The sequence below is a fragment of the Sesamum indicum genome, unplaced genomic scaffold, assembly GCF_000512975.1.
Source record: "Sesamum indicum cultivar Zhongzhi No. 13 unplaced genomic scaffold, S_indicum_v1.0 scaffold00128, whole genome shotgun sequence".
Classification (NCBI taxonomy): Eukaryota; Viridiplantae; Streptophyta; class Magnoliopsida; order Lamiales; family Pedaliaceae; genus Sesamum; species Sesamum indicum.
Genome location: NW_011628055.1, coordinates 91,616 through 119,286, shown reverse-complemented (window position 1 = coordinate 119,286; position 27,671 = coordinate 91,616). Strand labels below are relative to the sequence as shown.

The 27,671-nt window shown below is 36.0% G+C and overlaps 6 protein-coding genes and 1 non-coding gene across 8 annotated transcripts in view; 2 read left to right on the top strand and 5 right to left on the bottom strand.

Moving 5' to 3' along the window:
* Positions 1 to 251: 251 nt before the first annotated feature.
* On the top strand, positions 252 to 4,363 carry LOC105179208 (probable isoaspartyl peptidase/L-asparaginase 3). 2 transcript variants are annotated; one of them, XM_011102805.2, is made up of 7 exons: positions 252 to 473; positions 898 to 1,069; positions 1,615 to 1,679; positions 1,790 to 2,182; positions 2,264 to 2,322; positions 3,192 to 3,296; positions 3,490 to 4,363. In XM_011102805.2, the coding sequence occupies exons 1-7, from the start codon at positions 411 to 413 to the stop codon at positions 3,722 to 3,724; spliced, it is 1,092 nt and encodes a 363-aa protein (XP_011101107.1). In that variant the 5' UTR covers positions 252 to 410; the 3' UTR covers positions 3,725 to 4,363. The 2 variants fall into 2 exon arrangements, with proteins under 2 accessions (XP_011101107.1, XP_011101108.1); XM_011102806.2 differs by lacking the exon at positions 252 to 473 and having other exon boundaries at positions 993 to 1,069; positions 1,780 to 2,182.
* Positions 4,364 to 4,515: 152 nt separating this feature from the next.
* On the bottom strand, positions 4,516 to 7,005 carry LOC105179207 (putative kinase-like protein TMKL1). Its single transcript, XM_011102804.2, has 2 exons — positions 6,133 to 7,005; positions 4,516 to 5,526 (listed from the first exon to the last, which is right to left on the bottom strand). Exons 1-2 carry the CDS (start codon positions 6,620 to 6,622, stop codon positions 4,937 to 4,939), a joined length of 1,080 nt encoding a protein of 359 aa, XP_011101106.1. The 5' UTR covers positions 6,623 to 7,005; the 3' UTR covers positions 4,516 to 4,936.
* A 2,192-nt stretch (positions 7,006 to 9,197) lies between these two features.
* LOC105179206 (acid phosphatase 1) lies at positions 9,198 to 11,907 on the bottom strand. Its single transcript, XM_011102803.2, has 3 exons — positions 11,230 to 11,907; positions 10,494 to 10,703; positions 9,198 to 9,483 (listed from the first exon to the last, which is right to left on the bottom strand). Exons 1-3 carry the CDS (start codon positions 11,643 to 11,645, stop codon positions 9,306 to 9,308), a joined length of 804 nt encoding a protein of 267 aa, XP_011101105.1. The 5' UTR covers positions 11,646 to 11,907; the 3' UTR covers positions 9,198 to 9,305.
* A 4,000-nt stretch (positions 11,908 to 15,907) lies between these two features.
* On the bottom strand, positions 15,908 to 18,936 carry LOC105179205 (G-type lectin S-receptor-like serine/threonine-protein kinase At1g11330). The gene is made up of 7 exons (XM_011102802.2): positions 18,168 to 18,936; positions 17,841 to 17,939; positions 17,566 to 17,756; positions 17,271 to 17,481; positions 16,944 to 17,178; positions 16,636 to 16,786; positions 15,908 to 16,501 (listed from the first exon to the last, which is right to left on the bottom strand). Exons 1-7 carry the CDS (start codon positions 18,706 to 18,708, stop codon positions 16,184 to 16,186), a joined length of 1,746 nt encoding a protein of 581 aa, XP_011101104.1. The 5' UTR covers positions 18,709 to 18,936; the 3' UTR covers positions 15,908 to 16,183.
* A 1,565-nt stretch (positions 18,937 to 20,501) lies between these two features.
* On the top strand, positions 20,502 to 20,575 carry TRNAN-GUU. The gene has a single exon. It is a non-coding gene; the product is annotated as a tRNA-Asn (tRNA).
* Positions 20,538 to 22,168, bottom strand: LOC105179204 (F-box protein At5g07610-like). The gene has a single exon (XM_011102801.2). It carries the CDS (start codon positions 21,961 to 21,963, stop codon positions 20,722 to 20,724), a length of 1,242 nt encoding a protein of 413 aa, XP_011101103.1. The 5' UTR covers positions 21,964 to 22,168; the 3' UTR covers positions 20,538 to 20,721.
* A 1,115-nt stretch (positions 22,169 to 23,283) lies between these two features.
* Positions 23,284 to 27,671, bottom strand: part of LOC105179268 (uncharacterized protein At3g06530) — an 18,493-nt gene continuing 14,105 nt past the window's right edge. The window contains exons 35-39 of the mRNA XM_011102885.2: positions 26,930 to 27,604; positions 26,412 to 26,821; positions 25,964 to 26,213; positions 25,078 to 25,248; positions 23,284 to 23,825 (exon numbers count right to left, since the gene is read on the bottom strand). Of these exons, the coding sequence (XP_011101187.1) occupies positions 23,595 to 23,825; positions 25,078 to 25,248; positions 25,964 to 26,213; positions 26,412 to 26,821; positions 26,930 to 27,604 (1,737 nt within the window). The 3' untranslated portion in view covers positions 23,284 to 23,594. The remainder of the gene's footprint in view (positions 23,826 to 25,077; positions 25,249 to 25,963; positions 26,214 to 26,411; positions 26,822 to 26,929; positions 27,605 to 27,671) is intronic.

The window sequence follows — 27,671 nt, the reverse complement described above, 5'->3', positions numbered from 1 at the left end:
TCTTGAACTTTTAGAAAAAGCTCATTGATATATTATTTAAATTGAAGTTTAGTAGGATTTGCTCTTTTTTATTGGTCAATGGAATTTTTTGGCCTATTATTATTTTTACAAGAGAGTTTGTCGCATTTAAACCAAAATTATTAATAGGATTTTTATTCTTCATATTCTGAATCCACATACTGCACATAATTAAGTGACAAGAACAATGTGTGTTGCAAAAGTCAAGAAATTCAAATAGGGGCCAATTTGCGTAGGAGTGGTAATGTTTGGGGATCAACTTACTATTATTGAATTCACAGGGGGTAAAATGCTAAAAATTCGAAAGTATCGACGTATCATAACAGGCCCCAGTTCCCAGGAACGAGGAACCGCACTGAACCCACTGTAGGCAGAAGAGTACCCTCTCAGTGATGTCTGCCAACTTCGATAAACTTGGCGTCGCTCTTTTTTTCTTCGTGACTCTGTTCTCCGCGGTAATCTTTGTCAATGATCTTTTCTGATTGCTTGTCTGTATATATTCTTTTGGTGATTTTACTGTTATAATGCATTTGTTTGCTTGTAAGCCTCTGGGGTTGCGAGTTTTCTTCTGGGCTTTCGTAATTTCTTTGTATTTTTGAATATTTGATGTTGGGATACGGTCGGATTTCGATGGGGTTATTAATGGTATTTGAAGTGAAGTGAGATATGGGAATATGAAACAATGGGGACGGTGATGGTGGGGGAATGAAAAATGGCAAACGAAAAAGTAGTGGAGGTTTGGTACATTTATAAAAGAGCGAATTTTTTCTTGTTTTTTCATATTCTGTAACTATAGAAAAGTTTGATCTTTATTTTGGTAGCATTATCTTTTTGTTGCTCCTTTTTACTAATTGCCTGTTGATATCTTTCTTCAATTAGGCATTTGGAGATGGGGTTAGGGGTGCTAGGAAATTCCCTTTAGTTGTCAGCACCTGGCCCTTCCTGGAAGCTGTCAGAGCAGCATGGAGAGCTGTTGATGGTGGACTTTCCGCCGTGGATGCAGTTGTAGAAGGTTGTTCTGCTTGTGAGGAACTGAGATGCGATGGTACAGGTTGGGATCCGGTTATGTAACATTGTGTGTTTTGGGTATTTCAAATGGTTGCACTTGCTTTACATGTTTTTATAACTCGTTAAAGTGAATGCTGGCCTCCATTTGGAATAGGGATTACCTGAAATGCCAAACCCCAAGCAATTTGTGAATTGGTAGAATTGGAAAAGTTGGAATGAGAAATTTGCCTATTCAGTCTATTGCTCTGTTTCAACTTATAAGGTTAGGATGTAGGAAAAATGAAACATTAGTCTTCATAACAGATCTTGCTTGGGTATGACCAGCAGTCACTTTTTGTTGTTGATCACATGGATAACAGAAGTCGTCATTTGGAAAATCCAAAAGAATAATTTTTAAGTTTTCTGAAGTTATCAAAATCTTATCTAAGATAAAATATATTTATTAGATCACTTTGTAGCTTGGTTACTGAATGCATTCTCAGTCCATTCTCTGGATTTTGTTGGTAACCACATCTGAGACAACATGTAAGATAATTATGTATACCTCCATGGTCAAATGCAAAAGAGATGATACTTTTTGATGGACAGTTGGTCCTGGAGGAAGCCCGGATGAGAATGGAGAAACAACAATTGATGCTATGATCATGAATGGGGTATGGTAATTTGGCAGCAATCCTTATTGTTGAATGTATTCTTGTTGGACAATGCTACAAAAAGTGAAGTATTGATGGTTTATTCTTGGCATCTGCTAAGACATGCATAGGTAACAATGGAGGTTGGAGCTGTTGCAGCGATGAGGTATGTGAGCGATGGCATCAAAGCTGCAAGATTAGTAATGCAGCATACTAAACACACTATGCTTGTTGGAGAGCAAGCATCAATATTTGCCATTTCTATGGGTCTTCCAGGCCCCAAAAACTTAAGTTCTGAAGATTCTATAGAGAAGTGGAAAAATTGGAAAAAGAATAAGTGCCAGCCCAATTTTAGGAAAAACGTTATGCCGATTGATGATTGTGGTCCTTACCGTCCAGAGAGTAGTAATAACCTTGGTGGGGGAATATGCTTGAACCCGAAGACGACTGGCTTTGATGAGTCTGGGTCGTCCCTTTTTAATCTCCATAGCCACGATACAATATCCTTGGCTGTTATTGACAAAGTAAGCTGCTTTTCCCTCTAAAATTCCATTCATTGATGCATTTGCAATAGATATAATCATTTCTATATATGGTTTTTTCAGTTGGGACATATAGCTGTTGGTACGTCTACCAACGGGGCTACTTTTAAGATTCCGGGCAGGTAATAATAGTGTCTGTTTTATGTCATGAACAAGTTTAACTTTGCGATCGTGATCTTTTATGTCGTCAATATCGTCAGTATCTTCATCATCTGTAAGAACGTTTCACTGCGGACTCATCTGATTTAGAAGACTTGTGGACTGTTCTTTAAATGTTATTCACATATTTCAAAAGAATGAGGAAACAGAATCATGGTTAACCTACACAAGAAATCATGAATTCCTGAAAATGACAAAAAGATGGAAGAATGAAAATTAATGCTCGCAAAGTAAAGGTATCAAGCTTCTTTTGTTTCATCTTGACTCCCTACTTAAAGCCAAATGTACATCTTTCCACTATTTAAATGACCTAATATGGCAGAATTGACAATGTCATCATTGTGTAATATACCTAATATAATAGAAGGTTAGTTTTGGGAGAAACAAGGTTAAGCCCTGGTCAACTTGGTCATATTGTGCAATAAACCATGTATCTTGTACCACACATTTCTTCGAGCGAGGTGTATGTTTGGAGATCTCAACAATTTGAATAGCTCCACATGCGTGAGTCTTCAACATCATTCTGGTAAAAAAGTAACAAGAGTCAGTCAAAGCAACACTAGAAAAGATAATAATGTCATTGTCATGTAAAAGGGGAAAAAAAGGAGAAAGAATTGAATGCATTGAATAGGACCTTTTGAGATTTCTGTTGTTCATCTTCAAAAGATTTTACCATTGGAAAACCCACTTAGTGGGTGGCAAGGATAAAATCAAATTTAGGATGTCAATCCTGATCCTATGTGAATAAACTTCAATTGCACAAACATGGTCAGCATCTTACCTTACTGAAATTCTATGTGTTATAGATTATAGAACTTCTTTTGGGCTGCAGGGTCGGTGATGGACCTATTGCCGGATCTTCTGCATATGCTGACACTGATGTTGGAGCTTGTGGGGCTACTGGGGATGGTGATATCATGATGCGCTTTCTTCCTTGGTATATAGTGGAAACTATTCTATGTTTAGTTGCAATCTTCAGACTGCTGATAATTTGGAAAATATTTCCATAAATCTTAAATGCATTTTAATGTCCATTCCTGGACCAAATTCGTAACACTCATATGATGCTTGAGCTACAATGCTTCCCATGTCATGCTGCAGCTAAGATTTGTTCTTTGCTTTATTTTTAGCTATCAAGTCATTGAGAGTATGAGGTTAGGCATGGAACCTAAGCTTGCTGCCCAGGATGCCATTGCAAGAATCGCAAGGAAATACCCTGATTTTGTTGGAGCCATTTTTGCAGTCAATAAGAATGGTGTCCATGCAGGTGCATGCCATGGTTGGACTTTTCAGTACTCAGTGAGGAGCCCTGACATGGCTGATGTGGAAGTTTATACAGTCATTCCGGAGATGGCAGCAGAGTGAAGCTGCAGGTCTAGCATTCTGGATATGTTGTATATGATTCTTATCCATCCCGGCTGCTGGAATTTATATCAGAAGGTTAAACAAAGATTTAGGCAATAACTAACCGGAGATTGAGGATGTTCTTGTTTTTGCCATGAGATTTTGACACGATCCTACTGAATGATGGATTTTTCAGTGCATGTAAGTTGTCTTCACATTGTTGAATAAAGGAAGTTGCAATGCCCCAAAATATATTTGAAGAGGCTTTCAATTTACGCAAGAAATGAAGACACCTCTCTTCTTTTTCAAACTTATATTCTGACAATAGAATGGAAATGGATGAAGGACTTTCTTTTGTAATATTTGAACTAATTTAATTCCCTTGGTTCTTTAAATGGTGGAATTCTGGGGGGTTGAGGTGTTCCAAACAATTTTCAATAGATGAATGGAATCAATATTATAAGTCACACTGCTCCCCATCAGAACCCACCCCCACTGGATTAACTGGCTACAATTATTCATCTCCGAAACAGACAAGAGATTAAGACACTGGAAATTTTCTTGATTTTGGTTGGATATGGGAGAGAAAAAGCTCTACTTTATACATTAGAAAGTGATACTTGTACCTATAGATTCTATACAGTAAGTCCAAGCACTACTTCATATTGCGGAAAGTGATTGTCTTGAGCTGGTCTCACAACTGGGAATAAACCTCTGCAGAAACTCTCATTCACTAACAAAACATCAATGTCCTCAAAGATTTTCCCGATTTTGAATAGAATTCGGGCAACATTGAGAGTTATTCAGCTAGTCTGTTTTTTTTCCGTGCAATCATTCTAAAACCAGCACAATTACTACTTTAAGATCCTGGTAAGAATCCCATTTCCATGTAATTTGGACCTTGTTTCATTCTTCTCTCGTTTGTCAAATAAAACGATCATTTCTAAGCACAACAGAGAGGGTGCTAAGAGAAAGATCACGATATCTTTTTCTACAGATGACTTGATACAAGATTAACCGTTCTTTAAGAACAGTTGCCATTGATACTCAACTTTGATGTCAGTTAGACAAATCTTCCAATCTTGATTTGCTGTAACAAGTGTTCCTTCCCGCAGCCCGCATGCTAAAATCAGTCCAAGTCACTTTCTGATCATGTAAACAGCGGTAGAAACAATGACACTTGGATAAAACTTTTATGAGTGGGCCCACTAATTTTCGTCATAATCACCGTTCTTACTTTCCAATTCCTTGAAGCTTTTCAAGGATTTGATTTATGTGAGGCCGAAGGAGACGTGTGGGAGAACAACAAGCCATTGCGAGCTGGAAAAATCTGAAAACACGATCTTCAGTGACTATTCTCTGATCATTGCTTAAGCCAAGAAGAATATCTGGATGATACAAATCCACCATCGTGTCATCCAGAACAGCATTTCTGAGGGCACTTGGCAAACAAAAATCTTGATCTGGAGTGGAATTCTCATCAATCGCTAACTTTCCAGTCAGTAATTCAAGAAAGATTACCCCCAGGCTGTATATATCACTCTCTTTGCTAGCATCTTTCATTTTCATCAACTCAGGGGCTCTATAGCCCTGAGAGGCAGACGACTCAAGCATTTGCTGCCCTGCGGTTGGATTCAATAGAAGATTTAAGCCAAAATCTGAGATATATGGATTGAGATGGTGATCCAAAAATATATTCTTCGACTTGAGGTTTCCATGTATTATGGGCTTCTCAAAAGCTGTATGAAGATGCCGAACTCCTCTAGCAATACGTATGGAGATCCTATATATGACAGGCCATTTATGGGCCTCAGCTTTACCATCTGAGCAACAAACACACCATTGTCCGAATCAGTTTAGATTGTATTGTTGCACATTTTACGCGTGCCAAATTCACAGTTGGAAGCTAGAGTTTGTTATTCAACAGGAAATGACAAGCAAACAGAATCCCAAACCAAAAATGTGAAAATTCCAACTGAAGAAGGTAAAATTTAAACCCATAACAAGACAAATATCACATTTTTATGTTAAAACAGTGAGAGCTGTCACAGTATATTAGGAGATCCATTATTAACAAAGGTCAATAAAGATATCATAAGACAAATTAGAAAGGGTATCAGATCTCTCGACCAAGCTAAAATCTTGAAAAACTGAATTACGACATAGAGTTTAAGATTGGAATGGCATCAAAATCTTAACCGTAAACGAAGCACAACATTGTCATCTTCACTTGCAGTAAATTTATGCACCAGGACAAAAGTAACACGAAACCATGTAAAGAAAGGTTTTCTTAAAGAAATGGTAAACTCCATTACAAGGACATTCATATCTGGTTCCACATTGAACTCATATTTCCTAACATCAGCAAGAGAGCTTATATAAAACAGAAATTATCTTTTCAACCAAACTGAAGCCAAGAAGAACCTTACCTTTGATGAACTGAGCTAAATTTCCAGGTCCATAAAATGGATGAACCATGAGCTTCTCCCCTCTAGGCCCTGCATAAAATGCATACAAAGGCACCAAATTTGGATGCCTTACAGAGCCGAGCAACTCAAGAATGGGCACCACCTCTTTTATCCTCAAGGTACAAGTAGGCCTCAAGAATCTCAACAATGCAAGTGAATCTGAATTTACTAAACTAGCCCTGTACAGAGTCCCATAGCTAGATTTTCCTATAACTTCACCAGGGGCATCCAGAATTTCCTCTACAGTTAGATCTTCACCCCCATGAAACTTGATTAAATCCTCAGTGTTAACACGCCCATCTCCTTCTTTACACTCAAACGCTGATTCTACATCTCTGGAACCATGTTCAGCTTTTCTTCTTCTACAACAAAAAACTGTGAATAAAAGAATTGTTAGGACTGTTACTGAGGTGAGCCCTATGATTAGCATGAGTTTATGTCTGTGCCTCATTCTTTATCAAAGCAGTGATTCTTGGAGTCTTTTTGTCGGGATAAAGATTGAAGCTTTACGGGTTTTCTTGGAAAAACAAGAAGAGGCCAAGATCTGAAAATGGTGGTGGGATATGAACTCAGAATGTGAAAATGAGAGGAAATGTGATCAAATGAAATTGTTTTACAATAATAGGAGAAGAAGCCATGAACCGAACGCTTTCTTTGAAGTACGTGAAACTCCCATTGCAATTCATAGAAAATCTGCGGATTAATTCTGTTAGAACTGCAAAAGTGATTCTAGAAACTGAGCTGCAGACAAGTTTCCAGTGTGTGTGTGTGAGAGAGAGAGAGCGAGAGATGCAGAGAGAACAGAAAATTTGGCAGGTGAGTGGATGAATATGAAATGGGTTTGGCTGTTAGCCTGTTATTACATTCTTATACTATCATTTATGAATAAAGAAACTCTCAATCAACCTTCAAGAACATCCTCATTCTATCAAAATAATAATAATAATAAAATAAAAATAAAAATGACAAACAACAACATTGTGCAATTCTAACATTGAAATAATTAAAAAAAAAATAAAACTTTGGCATTCTTATTTTCTTTTTATTCTTTAAGATAATTACAGAGAATTAATGACACCATATCATATTATTTTTTAGAAAACAATTTTATGTTTTTTCATTTCTTCTTCCTTTTGCTTATAATTTGGCATATCCAACCAAACATATATTAAATTAATATCTCAAATATCAAGAAAGATACTTTTATCCCTCATCAATTGAATCCCCTTTCCTACCCCACTTTGAAAAAGATGTTGAGATTAGTGTACAAACAACTTATATACTCACCTTTCAATTGGACCATCCATTTTCTTTTGTAACTGGACCACCAAAAATGGTCCAATTTTTATTACCATTTTCTTTTCCCAATTTAAATGATCTTTTATATATCAAATTTAAAGGCTGACAAATTATAGTAATAACTTTAAATTAAATTCACATCCAACCAAATGAAGCACACAATACTATGAACGTAAATTAAGCAATATTTTAATTTTAAAATTTAAAAATAACGCTACGATGAAATCACGCCTACAAAAATGATTCTGTATTCCGCATTTTGATAAATTAGATTCAGCAACGAAATTATTCACATCTTATATAATTTTAACATGATATATTAAATAATACAATTAACTTATAATCTATTTTTTTTAAAAAAAATAGAAAAAAAAATTTATTTGAATATAAAAACTAAATTGTAAATTTTGCAAAAAGCAAGTGCCCCTAGCTCTCTAGTTACTCATGATTTGTCAAATCTTACTTTTGTAGATGGTAGTTAGGGGCCTTGATAACTTACCATCCAAAAAGTTAGGTGCTTTAATTATTGATAATCATAGTAATTGGTTGTTATTTCCCTCAACCAAGTTGCTATTATTTCAATTCAGATTTTCAATTAAAAGTTATATTATACTTTATATATGCACATTACTTTAATAAAATATATTTTCTAAATATATATATATATATATAGGTAATGTGAATTTTATCAAGTGACTCATATGTAAAAAGTATTTATGAAATTTAACCATTAATTTATGATAATGTGTTCGAATTCATTTAATTCGTAGTTCTTTTCTTTAAAATGAGAAAGATAAGCATAAAAGCTAATGAGCGTATAGTTAGATAATGAATTGAGGTCCTATAATTATGAGGCTGTGAATTTGAATTTTATTAATATGTGAATGTTGATCTATTTTAATAGTAATTGTTGATTCATGTAATAATAATATTGATCCCTTCTTAATTTTACCTTAGGACAATCAAATAAAAGGGACCACTTCCGCATATGGTGATGATTTTTATTGGGAGAAAGGTGATTGCCAGTTTATGGTCCATAATTCATCCATGCATATGGATAGCTTCGCAATATTTTATTTATTTATTTATTTTTAGATGTGTAATAAATTTGAATAATTTTCTCAATATCATAGTCGATACATAATAGCATATATATATATATATATATAACGACGTATAGAGAAAAAATCAAAATTGGTGAAAAACACCAAAATGTATTTTAATTACAGAGAATTAAATAATTAATATATTATTTAAGTGAATTATAAAAGTAATGAATGGATGCTTGACCCCTTTGTCCAATGATATCATTTCAAACTAAGTAGAATGATTTTGGTAGTTGATGAAAAGCACATGCACCAAAACACATTATATTCCCATCTCCAACAATTTATTATTCTATTTTTTTTCTAAAGTTTCATGAGAAAACATTAAAAATGTTATGATCTAATGTTGAGTTTTTGGAAGCATTTATCAATCTTGAATTATTTTTTGTCATTGCTCTGTATTTTGTACAACATGGCCACAAGCAAAGTTCCCATTCCGAACTCAAAAGAACCCTCATGTTTTTTTCCATTTTTAACACAGACAGCCAACCCTAATTTGTCTTTCAAGCTGTACCAATTATTGCAACCTCATGCATGTCTGATTTTGATAACTAGAAAATCTTAGTTCATATCAAATTAGGCCATCTTAAATTAATAAGACAGGAGTTCATCACCAGTATCTGTGTTAGCAACATACAGTTCGATAAAAGTGATCAATCATACAACAAATGAATTACATGATCAATACAACAACACCTGAAGGTGATGCTTCAATGTGGAGAAACCTGGTTAGGATATGTAATACATGGGATTCGGAAGCTTAAATGAACGTATAGACATAGAAGAGCCTAGTAAATCACTCCACTGATCTCCAGAATTGCCCAGAATTTGATATCCCTGTTCTACGAGCTCGTTCCTTTTCTCTGACTTGTATATCGTTGCTGTCTTTTCATGATCCTCCGAGGACCTGCAAAGACAAAAATTCAATCAACGTACGATTTTTGGACAGACAGAAGGCATCCCATGTAGCAAATACATTTGCGGTTATACTTATTACCAACCAAGTAAACGAGCAAAAGTTTTCGTAATGGATACAAATATTTATTTGTCCGGATATAGCCAACTTTTATGGACACTATTGCTTTGTTGAAGACATATATCATGCAACATGAAACAACATTCATTTGGGACACCAAGAACCACGAAAGTTGACAACATGAGATGTCATCCACCTGATGGTTGCAATCATCTGAATTGACAATGCACATGCGATGTTACATATAAGTATTTTATAACCTAAAGTTTATAAATTCAGCACAATGACTGTTATTAGCTAAGAAGTAGAGGATGTCTCAATAACCTCTGCCTACTCATACTTGCAGCAGAATTTGATGCGAACATAAGTTGCATATATCGAACGGCATTTTTGCACATTCAAAAACCATGATCCTTACTATGACAAGACACAGTCTGAGTACAACTCAGAGTCATAGTGAAAGCTTCTGATGTTGAAAACTATTTTTGACATTACTGTAATAACTGCACGTCAAGAAGATATTATACACAAATCATCGCTATAGCATTTGTCTACCAAATGAGTGAGCAAAAGGACATGTAATTTAGATAAAAATATGGGGGAGAAGCAAAGAAAGCACACATATATTGCTGTCTCTATCAAAGACAAATCAACCAGTGCTATTGCAGGTTTAGCAGAGTTTAAGGTTGTTCGCTCATTTACCACCGCCATTTCACTAGTTCTTTAATTTGACCTTGATATCAACATCTGCAATGCTAGGGAAATTTTCTAGTTCATAAAAAGACCTGTCTAAAATCACACTGGCACATTCACACTTTATTACAAGATCTAAGCATTCGCTTCACACTTGCAACCTTTAACTAAATAAGACAGAGTTAAACATGTTGATCAATAAAAGTGAAGGACAAAGCCATCCCACCATACATATGTTGCAAAATTACCTGAGTAAGAGCTTGTCCCATTCCCGAAATCCAGCTTGGAACAAATTCTCGACGGTAATACTTCGGTGCCTTTCACTTCGACCAGTCAACAAGATAACCTTGAATCCCAAGCTCAAGACCTCTTCATAAAGTTCCAAACTGGACTCTATAGCAGGTGCTATTCCCATCTCGACCCATTGACCAAATTTTGTGCTATCAAAAACTTCCAAGCTACAAATGACCAAGAAAAGCAACAGTTTAGACTCCCCAAATCATTGCAACAATTATTCATATCACAAAGAACAATAAACTGAAGAAAGGCCAAAGAATGGCAGTAAGATTTTAGGATTGAATGCATTTTTTGTGGCATAACTTAGGACATTTAGCATTTTCGTCGTTTAACTTTTTAGGGTAGCATTTTGGTACTGCAACTTTTCAATTTTTGCAATTTCAATTCTTTCGTTAGCGGAAGTTCACCCACCGACGAGAAGGGTGAACTCCGACGAAAAAAGAAATGAAATCGCAAAAGTTAAATAGATGTTGGTCCAAAATGCTACCTTAGATTGTAAAAAGGATAAAAATGCTGTAGAAATGGATCAATATGAATAAAAACACTGATTTTAAAATATCACGTTGAGAATGGTAAACTCAGAAAAAGAACGAAAATATCAGATGACTTTATTTACGGGATCAAAAAAAAAATTAAGCCAAGATTTTAAGTCTAAATTTAAAAAAAAAAATAGGAAGAATTTAATACCCAAAACCATGGTCCGCATAATAGGGAAGATTGGAGAGCAGAGTCTCATCCACATCAAATATCCAAGCACTTTTTCCATCCCCACTCAAATATACACTTCTTGCAAATGCTTTTGCCTCATTTGAAACCCTTTGAAGATCAAGTTCATATCCCTTTCCAATCATATACTCCTTCACATAATCAGCACACTCTTCTGGAATTTTCTCCCATGGGCTTAAATTATTGGCCTCCACAGCAACCCTCCAACTCGTACACTGTAACTGGACTTCTTCTTCTTCGACAGGCCATTCTTTCAACTGGGCTTCATTAATTTCAACGATCAAAGGCTTGGGGAAGGGGTCAGACTCCAAAGCTTCTTCGCAAAGGGCAAGCGTGAAAACAGACAAGAAAATAAGAATTTTCTTCAAGAAAAACATTATGGGCCAATGAGAGGTTTCCTTTCAACTCAAAGAGTGCTCTTTTGTCCGGTCAATGAAGAAGATGAAGGAGATGAAACCAATAAATAAGTCAAGAAATGCTTTTTCTAGATGTGAATGGCAAACCCCTCTTGAATAGTTTGTTTTCTTCCCCACCTTTTTTAATATCAATGGCTTCGATTTCCGAGTTTTGGGAGGTTTTGTAATGGGGTCAAATTGGGAGGATAAAACACACACAAAAACGTGTGTGTGTGTGTGAATGCACCTATTAAATATTTGGACTGTAGTTGTCTCTTGGTGAGGTAGGAATGTAAGAAGGAAATGCGTGGCTCAGCCAATAGAATCGCTTCTAAGGGGCCCAGATGTTAAGTTCGTTATGTCAGTCCTTTCCTTATCATTCCGATTTTTCTCTTTCCTACTCCAAACTATTTTCTTGCCATTCAAACTATTACAAGTGAACGCTTATTTTCTTGCCTTTCAAATTTTATTGAATTTTATATTTCGATTTACACAGACCACATTGTGTGCATAAAAATTTTATAATTCTTTTTATTTAGAAAATGATATACACAACATTTCTTAAATAGAATCGAATATTCATGATAAAATCTATTTTTTGTAAATAATTTTTTTTAATCAAACTATCCTTCTACATTTTCGCATGATAATCAATGTGATGAGATGTATCATTACACTTATAATTATGTTTTGGTAATAAAAAAATTATTCGACTGTAATAAATGAGTAATAAAAATATGTACTTTGTTTGACAAATATTGTATTGATAATAGAGTAAAGTTCTTGTCTAGACCAGATTTGAACGGATCAAATCAAATCATGTGACTAAGTATTATTACAGTTGTTGTACTCTCCTTAAATTGTACATCAAGTAAATAATTCCCTCGTGGATTAAAATTGGCTGAACGAAGTTTGATCTGGTCGAGATTTTTTGTTAAAGGATAAAATCAAGATTTTACCACGACATAATTGCACATTAGGTGAAATGCAATTTATACTTACAATTTTCCAACCACTCTTACGTTCTTACGTTGTTGATATGTGATTCGGGTCGAATTATTCGAGCTCCTGAGACGATCTCACTGCGGGTCGACTAATTCTTTCGAAACAGATTTTGGATCCCCTGAGAATAAAACACGAACCGTGAAGCTCATCGGGCACGTTCCCGACAATGACCCTCCGACGCTCAAGTTAGGTTGATCGAGTGAAATGTATGCGATCTCAAAGTTCGATCTCAATTAATGCATAACAGTTACCTCATTTATGGCGTATCGGGGTCTATTTATAGTGCACAGTTGTATGGCAAATAATGGGCCACGTGGCCTTATCTTGCTGATTCACATTCTGATCGAACGGTCGTCATTGTCCGAGTCTTCCGTTAGTCTATGTGACTCGGGTCGGGTCCTCTACGACCCGCCCGCTATGAAACACACGGATCCTGATTGCGGAAATGACCATAATGCCCTTAATGAAGGGCGTTTCAGTCTTTTTGTAGGGATGATATATGTATACCCAAAATGACCATAATGCCCTTAATGAAGGGCGTTTCAGTCTTTTTGTAGGGATGATATATGTATACCCATCAATATGATATCGGTTGCTCCCGAATATTCTAAGCATGCCGAAGTCTGAGATCTTTGGATCCAGTCATTATCCAGCAATATGTTGCTGGGCTTGAGGTCCCTATGGATTATCTTCAATCCAGAATCCCTGTGAAGGTAAAGAAGGCCTCGACAAATGCCTATGATAATGTTAAAACGCTTTCCCCGGTCCAGGATGTCTTGTGATTGATCTACACAGGTTAATGTCCAAAGAAACGTAACTGATCAGTTCTTGAATTCTCGATCAAATCCTTAAACAGAAGAAAACTTGAACTGACCAAAGAGAAAGAAGTCAAAGATTTCATTAGGCATGTATTCATATACCATTAAGACTCAAGTCAAAAAGACCCACATCTCAAAAACTCTCTATTTTCTTCGTTAATTGCTCATCCTTTTGCTCTCTTTTTCTTATTTGTTTTTCTTGGATCAAAGGGGAATTTATACCAAATGTAAGAGAATGAGGGAGATTTGAGCGGTGGTGATCATTTCCAAAGCTATTGGTAATGAAGAAAAAATACAGAGAAAGAGGGAGAGGAGCTTTGGAAATGAAGAAAAAATACAGAGAAAGAGGGAGAGGCGCTGTGGTCATGAAGAAGAGAGAGAGAAGACTTTTACTGACTTGATAAAATAAAGAAGGAATCAATTTTGGGGGCTTCTAAATGGGACCGGGTCGGGTCATGATTGTGGGCTGGATTGGGGCTTGGGCCATCAGGTGGTGGGTTGGGCTTCATGGGCCTACCAACGATGAGCATATCCTGGAACTTTGGTCATCTCTATCTTCAAAAATCCATCTTTTCTGCTCCCATTGCTCATGCTTTCTTGACAGTTCAACGGAACTCTCCGCACACGCCCGTTAGTCCAGTTTCCAGAACTCCATTCCAGCTTGTTCATCGGTTCAAATCCTCGTAGACAAACACAGATTGGAGAATCCTCCGAGTTGCAGCTACCACAGGCTCCACACACGCCATAGCTGTCGCAAGCGTTTCTTGTCGTGTTCTTGTTGCCTTGCGCTGTCGAAAATCTTGCAAAGAGTGTAATAACAGTGAAGAGAAGCAGAAATTCAGGGTCGTTGCTTGGATAATGATCATGAGGGAGAATATGATCTGTTTGTATATGGTTGCTGTTGGGAACCAAGAATATTACTGAGCTCTTGTGGCCACGGAGGGATGAATCTGAATGCTGTTTGCAGCACTATGATGAGTGGGGGTAGGAAGTAATAAGCCAAGAGAAGTAAGTAAGAGAAATCTGATGTTGAGAGCCGCATGATCATAGCCTATGCAATGGAGCATTAAGCCCAGCATTATAGACATTCTATAACTTTTGTAAAATTATAGCTACATCCCTTAAGGTGTGTTAAATGTAATGATCTCTTAAAAGGTATTTGTGTAAGTTTTGTTTTTAAATAACGAGTGTAGTTTCAACTTTCAATTACAAGTATAACCTTATGGGATGTAGTTGTAATTTTATAAAAGATACAAGTGTTTGTATATTTTGACATAACCTTAAAAATATTAATGTAATTTACCCTAAAAATAAGATGCAATGAGGGTATAAGTTCATCAAGAGAAACTAAGGAGTTTTTAAATGGTAAGAAACAAAATTATCATTACCAATATTTTAAAAGTCCATAGTTTCATTTATTTAAACACTTCAAGAGGTTATATTTCAAATAAAATAAAACCTTTCATAAATTTTAAAAAAATATTTTATAAGATATATAAATTTATAAAGTGTTTTAAATAAGTTTAAATTAAACATGATATTATAAAACTAATAAATAGTTTAAACCATGGATAGATATATAAATAAAAGTAATAAATATATTTAAATTTTATTTTTTAAAAACTAAAGCATCCGTACATGTAAGCTGGTAAACAATTAGTTCTTTATCAATAACAACATTGTTTTATTTTTAGAAGGTACGCTAATTTTATTTTATTTTTTTACCAAAAACAAAGAAAAAAAATGTCAGTATTCTTAAATAAAACTCCATTAGAAAAGAATTTGAGAATTAGTTGTTAAATTTATTTGAAAAGTTTATTAATTTCACCCCATCATCATCATACACTTAAAAAAGTTAATTATTGGATTAATTAAATAGTATATATAATTTTGAGATGGAGAGAATAATTGTCTATAAATAATGAACTTGGACTATGAAAATTAAAAGTCTTTGAAGGAATGAAGCCACTTCAAGAGGTGAAAGAATCATGATACCAACCACTAACTCTAACACAAGTAAATAAGGAATAATTATATCAATATTTTTTTATCTATGATCTATTTATTTAGAGTAATTCTTATTTTTTGTTAAAGAAAATTACATATATATCCCTTGAAAACATTAATATCATTATACAAACTATTTCTATTTTTTCGCTGTTAGGGGTGGTTCTGTAATTACACAAAAAGACATAAATAATTTGTGTAAATAAATCATATATCAAGAGGTGTGATAAGAAATTAATTGAAAAGAAAATAATAAAGCCTCTTCCTCTAAACGAGAATTGATTCAGCAGGTTATCTTTTTTAAATGCTAATTACATATATGATTACATCAATAATTTGATAAATTAAGATCAATTCTAATGTGTTTTAGACAATCTAGACTTAAAAAAAAATCATTTCATACTGTGCCAAACATGAATATAGTAGTAATACAATTTCAACAAATGTCGAACTTACAGAGTTGTAAGACTTAGCGGATATACGTACAGATCTATATGAAAATTTCTTTAATTCAAATTGACTTTGATCGGGCCTAAACATATCTAATGGTACAATCTACACTTGTTAATACGAATGGTCGATGTAGTATACAAAGGTGATAAATCACATAACAATTGTGACAAAAATTGTAATCTGATTAGTTGGGACTAATCAAACTTGATTTGAACAAAAAGTAATCTTTATGGGGTGTCAGCGGCCATTGACCACGGAGAGAGTAACGTTGTTCAAGGAGCAACTGCTCTTCTGGCTCTGCTGGGAAGAACTATGACTCGTATCTGTCCGGCTCGAGGTGAAGGCAAATGCAGACTGCTTAGGCCTCGGAAGCTCAACGATGTCGCTGCTAAGCATTCCGACCACAGCCGAAATGGATGGCCTGTCTTTAGGAAGTTCTTGCACACATAGTAACCCTATGTGTATGCATCTCACCACCTCGGCCCGGTGGCTCCGACTCCATATTCTTACATCTATTGTTGCTTCAATGTTGTCTTCATTCCACAGTTTCCAGACCTGAAAATTTTCATGTCACAGAAATTGCCTGTTTGTTTATGTTTTATGTTCAACTTTCAGTGGAAATTTTACACAACACTTTATAACAGCTTATAAAATGTTCTTAAATAGCTCATAAATTCACCCAAACTTACATGTCCCAAAAGGTTGGCGGAACTCGTGTGATTGTAGAAGCTCGTGTTCCTTCGCCCACTCACAATTTCTAGCAGCAAAACTCCAAAGCTAAAAACATCCGACTTTTCAGAAAAACTCCCTTCAATTGCATACTCGGGAGCCATGTATCCGCTGCAAGAAAATTGCATCACTTAGACTTCTCTAAGACCAACCAAATCATATGAAAAGTGTTATTACACTTGACAAACTCTTTTTAAACTGTACACCAATTAATTAATTCGGTTACCATGTCACCGAACTGGAATTGGTGGAACGAAGTTATACTTACTATGTTCCTACCACTCTTACGGTGCTGATATGATCTCGGTTGCCCCCGAATATTCTTGCCATGCCGAAGTCTGAGATCTTGGGGTTCCAGTCATTGTCCAGCAATATGTTGCTGGGCTTGAGGTCCCTGTGGATTATCTTCAATCTAGAATCCCTGTGAAGGTAAAGAAGGCCTCGACAAATGCCTACGATAATGTTAAAACGCTTTCCCCAATCCAGGATGTCTTGTGATTGATCTACACAAGTTAATGTCCAAAGAAACATAAGTGATCAGTTCTTGAATTCTCTATCAAATCCTTATGAAGAAACAGGGTTGAACTGAACTGACCAAAGAGGAAAAAGTCCAAGCTTTTATTAGGCATGTATTCATATATCAGCATCTTCTCATTATTCTCCACACAGCATCCTAGTAATCTGACAAGATTCCTGTGTTGGAGTTTAGAGATCAGCACGACTTCATTCATGAATTCGTCCATCCCCTGTCCTGACGCCTTTGAAAGCCTCTTGACGGCGATTTTCTTTCCGTGCGCCAGTTCTCCCTAGAGTTGCAGCAACATTTGTCACCTTAATCTTGAGTGAATGTGAATGTGAAACGTGACTTAAAAAATAGCATGAAAAATTACCTTGTAAACGTGGCCGAAACCACCCTTCCCAAGCTTGTTAGCATCGGAGAATTCATCTGTTGCATGTGCAAGTGTCTGAAATTTGAACAATGGTAGCTCTTCAAGATTAACTTTGCTTAGCGCGTCTTGAAGAGAGGGATCGACTGAATCTAATGTGCCCGGTTCTTCAATTAGAATGGTTCTCTTTTTGCCTGATTGACAGGGAAATATGTATATTTAGTGGAAAGCTGCATATGTTGCCTGATTCATTCATGGAAAAAATGTCCGAATATTACCTCTTCCCCATTTCCAAGAAAAACACATAACGCACATAAGAAGCACGAACCCGATTATAGCCAAAACTATAATGATTTCCTTGAAGTCTTTCTTGTGATCTGCATCAACAGAACAACAACGAAACAAAATGATTGAGACGAGTACTACTATGAAATCGAAAGGGCATTTGAACAACACAAAACCAGGTAAAAAAGAACTGAAAGAACAAGAATATCAAAAGGGATCCAAGAAAACACAACTTAAGAATGTTCTTAACTGCAAATACAAACAAATAGCCACCTCTTGAGACGTTTCAACTAACATGAACCGTCTCAAACTAAACTTACCTAGTTCAGAATTCGCCACACGAAGATAGAGATCAGAACCAGAACCCGAGCCACTCTGAAACTTGCGAATGTCCATCAACGTATTATTCCAAAACATACAACCGAGATCAGAGTTATGCCCATAGGCCACGCAAGAGCAGTCCTTGAGGCAAAGCCGTGGACACTCGCTTTTGGATCCAAACCAACGCTGAGCATACACCGGAACTTTAACCATATCTATCTTCACAAATCCATCTTTTCTGCGCCCATCACTTGTACTTTCTTGACAGTTCAATGCAACGCTTCTCACACATCCTCGACTCCAGTTTCCAGAATCCCATTCTTGCTTGTTCGACGGTTCAAATCCCCGCAAACAAGCACAGATAGGAGAGACCTCCGAGTTGCAGCTCCCGAAGGCTCCACACTCACCGTAACTTTCGCAAGCGTTTCTCGTGGCATTGTTGTTGCCTTGAGCTGAGGAAAATCTGGGACAGAAGGAAAAGAGTAGAGTGGTGAAAGTGAAGAAAAGCAGATAGTTGAGAGTGTTGGCCTGGATCATCATCGTGCGAATCTGGAGAAGCTGATGGGAGTGGGAATTATTGAATTCTTGTAGCTAAGGTGAGGGATGAACATGTATGACGACTTGCAGCATCATTCAGAGGAAAAAAGGATAGGATGCAAGAAAAACGTAAAGTAAACATCATGGACAAAAATCTGATATTGGAAGCCGTGTGATGGCCTAAGTAATACTAATGGAGTATGAAGCACAGCCAGCCAGCCAGCCATCAGAGTGGACTTGCCTAACTTTTGGCCCAGAATTCCTTCGGGGAGCATTATAAAGGTAAAATAAATAGGGTAAATTAATTTAAGTGAAAATACACAAATATCCTTTGAATACCATAAAATGTAGAGGATTATTTGAAATATTACATCCACATGAGTCCTTATAATTATAATACATTTAAAAAGAATCAATATAATTCCACATAATTTTCAATGAATATCATTACCATATGCTCAAATTTCAAAGTAGAAAAAACTATAGGGACGTGGTCAAGGATAGATACAGAAGATGTCTTGTCCTAATATAGAAAAGAATAATAATATATCCCCAAAACTGGGACACATTTCGCCATCACTTGACTCCCAATTAAGTAGCATTGTAAGTCAATATTTGGGACCACATTTTTATTCTACGATAATTACATCTATACTTTTGACTTATTAAAAATTAAACCATACACTTATTAAATATATCAATATCATTTATAAAAATACTTTCTTTTTTTTCAAGAACTATACCATACACCTATGGAAAAACCTCAGCAACATTACAGCAAACTTTTCTGCTTTTTGACTGTCAAATATAATTTTCGTTATTACGTAAGAAAAAATATTAATAATTTGTATAAATAAACTAAAAATTAGAAGTTTATAGTATTTATTAAGAAAGAGTGGTAATTATACACACACATGAAGCGTGTGGTGTAATAGTGAGGGAAATTGAGGCGTATTTATTTACAAGTAGGAAGATGGAAGTGTGGAACACCTTTTCCAAGTATTGGTGAAAGGGTCATGATAATAAGGAGCACTAACAACCTCAACTATATGTATAGAGAAGACTATGCACAATAATTGTTCAGTGGAATATGAACAGTTCTGACTACGTATAAGCCTTACATAACACAATTTTCAAGACTGACTTAATTTCTATATAATTTTTCATAATCGATGAGTTTTAAAACCCTGTGAATGGTGCTCGGTTGAAAGCTGATGAGAGGGTTGGGGTAACGGATGAGGTGTAGTAATGGTGAGTAGTGCTGAAGCGGATTGAGAATTGTGATCGGACCTACTAAATGAGTTTAGATATACTTATAATATTAAGGTGCGAATCATTTTGGAGGGATGTATTATCCAAAAGTTAATTTGAAAAATATTTAAATAATTCATTGCAACAAATTAAATTTTTTAATAATTGAAGATACAAATAATATATATGCCTCAAGATAAAAAGGAGCATTGAGGAGGTGTAAACTTGTGGCATATGGATCTACACCACCACTGTTGTGATTGCAGGACACCCCATTGTGCCTGCAATACTTTGATAATTACTTTTGATATAAATAGCATTAACCCTGCATATAGGGGATTAGCTTCTTCTTTCTTTCTTTTTTGTAAGGATAAATTATAGCAAATTCTTCTGAGATTGGTCATAATTGTAATTATATTTTCATTATTTAAAGAATTATAAATATTCTTTTGGAATGAACAGTCATCTTACAAACAATGAATAGGAGGAATTTGTAATCATGATGAATCTCATAGTAATACAACATTTAGGCAAAAATGATCAAATCTGGAATAGCTCAGTTGGTTAGAGCGTGTGGCTGTTAACCACAAGGTCGGAGGTTCAAGCCCTCCTTCTAGCGCGATTGAATCTTCCTAGAACATAAAATTTTCACTCAAGCTTAAATCTTGGTATATCGACAGCCCAAATTCTTGTACAATTTTAAACCCACAATCAAACAATTGAACAAAAAAAACGGAAGATTTTTACAAAAATCAAGAACTAAAACTAAACACAACAGAGGGACTCAATGTACTGAAATCCATTAACACGCGGAAATGTCAAAGAGTCATCATCAACCTCCTCAGCTCCCTCAAACTCATGCACAATTTCAAAAGTCTTACAGACAATATTGTACCTTATTGCTTTTCCTGGAATCTGCAAAACCAAGAATGAATCCTCTTCTTGCTCACCCCGAACCAGAACAAACACTGAGAAAGCATAGTAGTGCCAGTCTGTCGGCTCAAAGTTATCTCTGATCATCCCTGGATTTGCAGCGACAACAGGTGAGAGATCAACCTGGTACTTCACAAACCACGCAGAATAATCCCTTTTCATCTCGTACACATTGAACTGAATCTGCGGCGCGTAGATCTCAATATAATGCAAGTGGTCACAAGACTCCCCAAAGTAATAATTGCTTCTCCAGTCCCAACCATCCGGGATTGGAGGCATAGGCATTTTCTCGAGCACCTCGCTGTCAGTATTGAAATAGAAAGAATCTCCAGCCCCGTTGCTGATCCAATGGACTGCGCCATTCCAATAGACCCCGTTTTCAAAATCGACATCGGCTGTGAAGGGCTCCCCACATTTTCTCCAAGGACCTTTCTCCGACGAGTAAACCTCAAACTGATAATGGTACTCTTCAGAATCCACGTCGAATCCCCGGACGCAAACAACCTTGTAATGAGGAGACTTGGCAGGATCAAAAGCCAAGCTCATCCCGCGTACGCCCGTTGAACCCCAACTTGCTCCATCTAGTTTTGGGAGTGCGGAAAACCTCTTGGTGGTGGGGTTGTAAACATAGTACCTTTTGCTATAATACCGGCCCCAGGAACTACTACAACAGAGCAACAGCCCGTTGCAAGACTGCAAGATTCTGAAGCCTGAACACTCTTCCGTGATATTAAGCTGTCTGAAGGGTGCAGTCGGTGGAACACCGAGAGAGAAGGGAACATATTCAAACCGGGAATTCAGCTCTAGCACAAGACATTCAGTCTGGCCGAATCGATTCTGCCCACCGTCAGAACAAGGCAAGAACAGGCCAACGGCGGGATTGGGATAGGGATTGCGCAGGAGAGAGAAGCGAGGGGTGGTGATGAGAGAATGCCAGTGCTTGCAGACTAGTTTGAAGCGAATGAGCGATCGTATGGGCAGGCGAAGTAGAATCTCTGTTAAGAGATCATCAATGGAAGCAACAATTTGAGCTGATGATCGGGCTCTCTTAGGAACTTTGATTTTGATTTTCATGTTGGTACTTGAGATGTTTTTGTTTTAAAATTGCCTTTGTGGGGGTATTTAAGCAAAGCTATATTTGCATGCTAGATTGCTTTGGAAGCTATAAGCTGTTTTATATGTTTTGTTGTGTGTTAAGGTGTAAATTCTTCTTTAAGGTAGATTGCTTTGGAAGCTATAGATTTTGACTTTTTATTTTTAATGAATGCTATAGAGAATAAGTTGTTATTAACTAATCGAATCCAACGCCATTGCAATATTAAAATGATTCGATCAAGAAACATCACCAACTCACCCTAAGTGTAATTTTACATGTATTTTCTGGGGAAAAAAATGTACCACGTATAAAATTTTAAGTAAATTGCAATGATTTTTTTAAAATTTATCCACCACTTATTATTTTGGAATATTTGATGAAACTATCATCTTTGAATTATTTACCTGAATATTTGATGAAACTATCATCTTTGAATTACTTACCTGAAATTACCGTACTTTTTTTAAAATTAAAAAAAATTATACGAGCTAGATAGAAAATTTTAAATAATTATCATCTTAGTCCATAAAAAAGACCCTCTAAAAATTGTCCATAAAATCATTTTGATCAATTTAGCACAAAAAATGAATAAAATCCTAACATAATTTAACAAATTGAACTAGTTATTAAACAACTATTAAAATCAAATGAATATTCATAATTTTTCAAATAATAAAAAAACTTTTATAATTATGTTAAATCTCGTTAGAACTTATTGTGATATACCCCAAATTTTTTGAACTTGAGGGGTATAAACATAATTTCTGAAATTTGAAAAAACAAATATTAGGAAAACTAACCCTACAGAAGCAACACTTCAAATCTATAAACATAATAACAAATACTTTCCTTGACAATATAAACATTACAAGTACATAAAGGAGTAGAATGGTCATTTAATAGACTTCTGATTTAATTATTTCTTAATTTTCAAATTAACAATAAAATAAAATTTTCATCGCCTCTTTACGAATGAGACGGGCGTAATTCGGCAGTTACAGTGTAATTAACCCTATTCAACTTACTCAAAAAATAAAAATAAAACCCTACTTAACAAAGAAAAACATGGACTCTAGTTAATGAAGTTTTCAATGAGTAGATAATAATAAAATGCAAGTGTTGCCTTTTTTCATTGTTATTTTCTTTAAATTTTCGTCCATATTTTAATAGGTTGACCCTTCATCTCCCATTCTGCTCTGTGATGCAACCGGACCTAAACTCAATGCACAGGGGTCATCACCCTATTTTCCTCAATGGATAGCCATTTGCGACAATTAACTTCAGACACAACAACATGATTTGTCAATTAGAAAAGGCATTATTATGAACACTGAGCACAAAATTTGAGCTTACTGTATGACTATAGAAACAAAATTGGCCCAACTCCAGATGGTCCAAGCACATATTCCTCACTGGAGACTGTAAGTTTACCTCAATAGAACACAAATACCCTCCTCATCTTGAGTAAATACTAAGTACACAGGTAACCTACAAACTGCAAAAAATCTGAACAAAGTTGGCACCTATTTACAGAGAGGATATGGGGATCGCTTCCAAGTAGCTCAATTGCATAGAACTAAAACACCTAGTATTACCGGTTTATGCAGTATCAGAGGTACTGTCTGAGGCTTTCACCACTCATAGTTTCCATTTCCTTGAGAATCTCTTGTGCAAGAGACTTGACAGATAGCTCAGCGTCCTCGAGCAATTCACCGAGGAAGGGTATAGTTTCTGGTAAAAGTACCAAATATTCTTCTTTCAAGTTCTCTAGAAGAGACTTGACTATTCTCAGACCCAAGATGCGGGCACGCACTTTCTCACTACGAGTGTGCATCAATACCTGTATTGAAAGTATTCCAACCAAAAACAAAAATTAGCACGTTACAAGAATTAACTCCCTCCATCCAACAAAGTTGGTCTCCAGTTCATCCATGAGCCATGAAACATGTAATCATGTAGTCAGGACAGACAATAATATGACACAATTTTGGCAAAGAATTTCAAAGAGCATAAAGTACTGAACCAAGGCACTGGCTCATCAATGTGGAAAAAAAAAGAGCTTGAAAATCTTTGAACAATCCAGCGGTCCATACAATGAAAAACAGTACCCAGGATGCACTAGCAGATCCTTCTGTCTAATTTGGAGGAATAAATGTATATATAATTTTGTCAAATTCTCATCTAATGATTGGACAAGTGAAAAAAACGGAATGATAGTAAAATATAAAATTTTCCTTAGAAAATTATGTTGCAGGCTTGCAGCAGTTCGCCTAGTCGAACAGATAATTGGAAGCACATCAAGAATGATTGTCATATATGGGCGTTTGCAAACTTATTAAAAAATGCTTAATTTTAGAAAAAAGTGGCAAGTGATTAACATGTAAAAGATGAAAAGTATTTAGAAATAATAGCGATAAGTAGAAAAAAGTTAATGTGGAAGTTTGATAAAAAGTTGGTGTATTACCCGCTTATTATTTAAATTAGCTTAACCTACCCAGCAGATGGGTAGATATTAGTCATTAATGGGATCGGGTATTTCAAAATATACAAAACATACTTTTGGCAAAAAAGTCATAAGAAGAAGTTCCAACTTATTCATAAAAATGCATTAAGCCGTAATAAGCACAGCTTACAGCTTAGCTTATGTTAGCTTAATTCAAGAAAAAGTATGAGCTGAAGTTGTATTTCCAAACACCTTGATTTAGTTTAATTTAAGGTATAATCTCAAAATCACTTAATTTAAGTTTATGCAGACAGCCCCTAATCACCAATGCCAAGGGCTGAATACTAATTCCAATGTTCAATATAGATGTGATGTGACAATGGACATCTTCTACCATGCATACACAAACAGCTAAAATTCAATTCCTTCAATTAAATGGCATTGTAAGCCTACTACCAATAATCTCAAAATGCATAATTTTTGACAAAGATGATGGGCAACTGCCTAAATACAACAATCGGTAAAGAAAACGTCACTATAACCTAAATGTTCTCTTTTATTTTTTTTTTCAATCCAACTGAATACTAAAGGAGAACTGCAAAATATACCAATGGTGAAATGGTTAAAGAATGATGCATATTTTAGTCACCTCGTGATTCAGTGGCTTCCACAGCAGGTCTGAACCAGCAGTAACAGCCATTTGACCAACACAGGCGACCAACAATTCATCCACTTCTTTCACAGATGGTACATTTGGATGATTCTCAATAGACACTGGGGGATCCATAACAAGCTGTGACACCAAGGGTTTCAGAAGAACCTGAAAGAGAGAGGGAAATCAACAAAAACAACCAAACATGATAGTAGACAGCTGAGGCGATAAAAGTGTACAAGCTACGTGGAAATAAGTTGATTGTGTGTTCAAACTATTTCTTTAAATGGTTTTGCTGCCATAACATGGTCAGACCTTCTTGTTGTCAAGTTCGCTCGTATAACACAAAGTATTAAAACGGGTACAAGACTACCAAGATATAGCAGTACCGAAAAAGTTAAAAAGTCGTGACAAGGTTACCCAATTTTTCAGGCAAAATCGAGATTGTGTAAACCACAAAACAAGCTGCATCAATCAGATATACACAAATGCTGACAATGCTTGAGATAAGAAGAATAGATGGATGCCATGATGCCCAAAAATCTGACGACATTAACCTCACCAAAAATAGACAAACTCGTGATCAATTTTCGCATGTTCAAAATGATTGTGCAGATTGTGTCTCAAAAGCGAAAAAAAAATGATGGCACAGATTTATCATCAGACCAACTAGGAAATGGAGACATGCAACAACGCTAAAATAAATAAAATGTTTGCTTGATTTTTATACACAAAAGAGTGGACCTGATTCTACTAAGCGAAGCATCAGAATGAAGATACAATCTAAAGCGCATGCCATCACATGACTAGTTGTCTGAATTTCAACATAAATAAGGCATGAAGATAAAGTATATCTCTTAAAAAAGCAGAAAATTGCCCTTGCCTGAAAATTAGAAGAATCAAGAAACTTTGCACTTCCAGTATCATAGAGAAAACACTTATGCAGAGATGACAATATTAAGGCCCGAAGATGCCACGCTTGAAGTGATAATGCATCATCCCTGTCCTTTGCATTATAGCTAAGCTTAGCCTTCTTTTTCTTCTGAGTCAGACCAGGTTTTATATCTTCAGTACCAGCAAGACCTCGGACACAGCCATCAAGCAAGTACTTGAAGTATGGGACAAACAGCGACCTGAAAAACAAATATGGAATGAATGGAGCTTGCACTTAAATATAAAAGAAAATCAAAACAAGATCATAAAAGTACAAAACACACAGAAAATTGCAAATCTGACTTTGACATATAAAAACAACAAAGCTATTCAGTACCAAACAAAACAGAATGCGACTACATGGAAAAGATGCTCCACAACAAATGATTTCAGCTCACCGATGGCTTTCAGCAAGTTTATTAACCAAGCTGTAGAAAGAGATGGCCCGACTATTAGCTTTTACAGGGGAATTCTCATCACCTTCCACATTCAAACCAGACCATTCAATAGTCTTGATGAAAAGTGGCCTGAACATAGTCTCTGTGAGTTTCATTGTCAGGGTGACAACAGCATTGATGACATTCTGTTCAACAACATCAATTTTCTGAATTGAATCAGGATTCTGATGACGCAGATCAAGAGCTAGCAGGCACAAGTCAAAAACTTTTGCATGATAAACGCCAATTGATGATCTATCCATTGAACCAACCAAGTTTCCCAGCATTTCAAAAACAATAGACAAACTTGACTCCCCAGATTTAATAGCATCAGAGTACATTGACAACACAGGTGGGAGTAGAAGTCGAACCTAATGAACAAAATTAACATCAGTCGAAAATCACAATTGAAAATGGCATATCTAGAAAGAGAGCAAGTTTTATCAAAAAATACAAGACCATTAAGTGAATCAACTCACAGGGATTTTTTCCGTGATAAGCTTGCGCACAATATCAGCTTTCAGCTTCAGCTTTAGCTCGTAGGAAGAGAACAATAAGGGATGCAACACAACTAGTCTTAAAATATCTGCCAGATAAGGATTTAGAAATCCAGCAAGCTTATTCACAACTGCCTCCAAGGTTAGTAGAATAGACATGAACAGGGACTCCACTGAATTTGAAGAACCAGTAGCACCGTTGACTGTCCTCTTGGTTTCTACAGCCATGGAAGAAATATCACGAGATCTTCTCAGCAGACATTCCATAACCTTAGAAAGTTCGGGCAGTGCCCTTGGCCCAAGTGCATTAACTAAAGCACCAGTGGCGCGAAGGCAATGACTAGAGAGAGAAGAATTGTCTGAACAGATTCTTTTACACACAGATCCAAGGCACACACTATAGACCCTATCATGTGAAGGGAACCTGTTAGCTAAAACTTCCAATGCTGATATTGCAGCCAGATTCAGTGAAGTACTAGAGTCATCATCAGATGCATCGAGTAATGTCAATATTTCCAAGCATAAGTTATCAAACGATCCCAGAGAAGTCTCATTCAGATTCAGCCATAAGCTTCTAAAGCTTGAACTTGAACCCTTCTTCACAAGCTTTGCATTCGTACCCAAGTCCTTCACAGTCTCACACAAAAGCCCAAGAGCCTGTTCAACAAGATGCACAAACTTAAGGATGAGCCAAGAGTCAGACTTTGACTAATAGAAATCATGC

Excerpts from the sequence above, each read along its gene's own strand:
- LOC105179206 (XM_011102803.2), bottom strand. The coding sequence starts at position 11,645 with ATGTTTTTCTTGAAGAAAATTCTTATTTTCTTGTCTGTTTTCACGCTT. Across the intron at positions 10,704-11,229 it reads TATGCGGACCATGGTTTTGG|CTTGGAAGTTTTTGATAGCA; the intron begins GTATTAAATTCT and ends GGTCATTTGTAG. Across the intron at positions 9,484-10,493 it reads TGGGACAAGCTCTTACTCAG|GTCCTCGGAGGATCATGAAA; the intron begins GTAATTTTGCAA and ends TTGTCTTTGCAG.
- LOC105179205 (XM_011102802.2), bottom strand. The coding sequence starts at position 18,708 with ATGATGATCCAGGCCAACACTCTCAACTATCTGCTTTTCTTCACTTTC. Across the intron at positions 16,787-16,943 it reads GTAAGAGTGGTAGGAACATA|CGGATACATGGCTCCCGAGT; the intron begins GTAAGTATAACT and ends ATTTTCTTGCAG. Across the intron at positions 16,502-16,635 it reads CCGCCAACCTTTTGGGACAT|GTCTGGAAACTGTGGAATGA; the intron begins GTAAGTTTGGGT and ends GAAAATTTTCAG.
- LOC105179208 (XM_011102805.2), top strand. The coding sequence starts at position 411 with ATGTCTGCCAACTTCGATAAACTTGGCGTCGCTCTTTTTTTCTTCGTG. Across the intron at positions 474-897 it reads TCGTGACTCTGTTCTCCGCG|GCATTTGGAGATGGGGTTAG; the intron begins GTAATCTTTGTC and ends TTCTTCAATTAG. Across the intron at positions 2,323-3,191 it reads ACTTTTAAGATTCCGGGCAG|GGTCGGTGATGGACCTATTG; the intron begins GTAATAATAGTG and ends TTTGGGCTGCAG.
- LOC105179204 (XM_011102801.2), bottom strand. The coding sequence starts at position 21,963 with ATGAAAATCAAAATCAAAGTTCCTAAGAGAGCCCGATCATCAGCTCAA.
- LOC105179207 (XM_011102804.2), bottom strand. The coding sequence starts at position 6,622 with ATGAGGCACAGACATAAACTCATGCTAATCATAGGGCTCACCTCAGTA. Across the intron at positions 5,527-6,132 it reads TTTAGCTCAGTTCATCAAAG|ATGGTAAAGCTGAGGCCCAT; the intron begins GTAAGGTTCTTC and ends TTTGTTGCTCAG.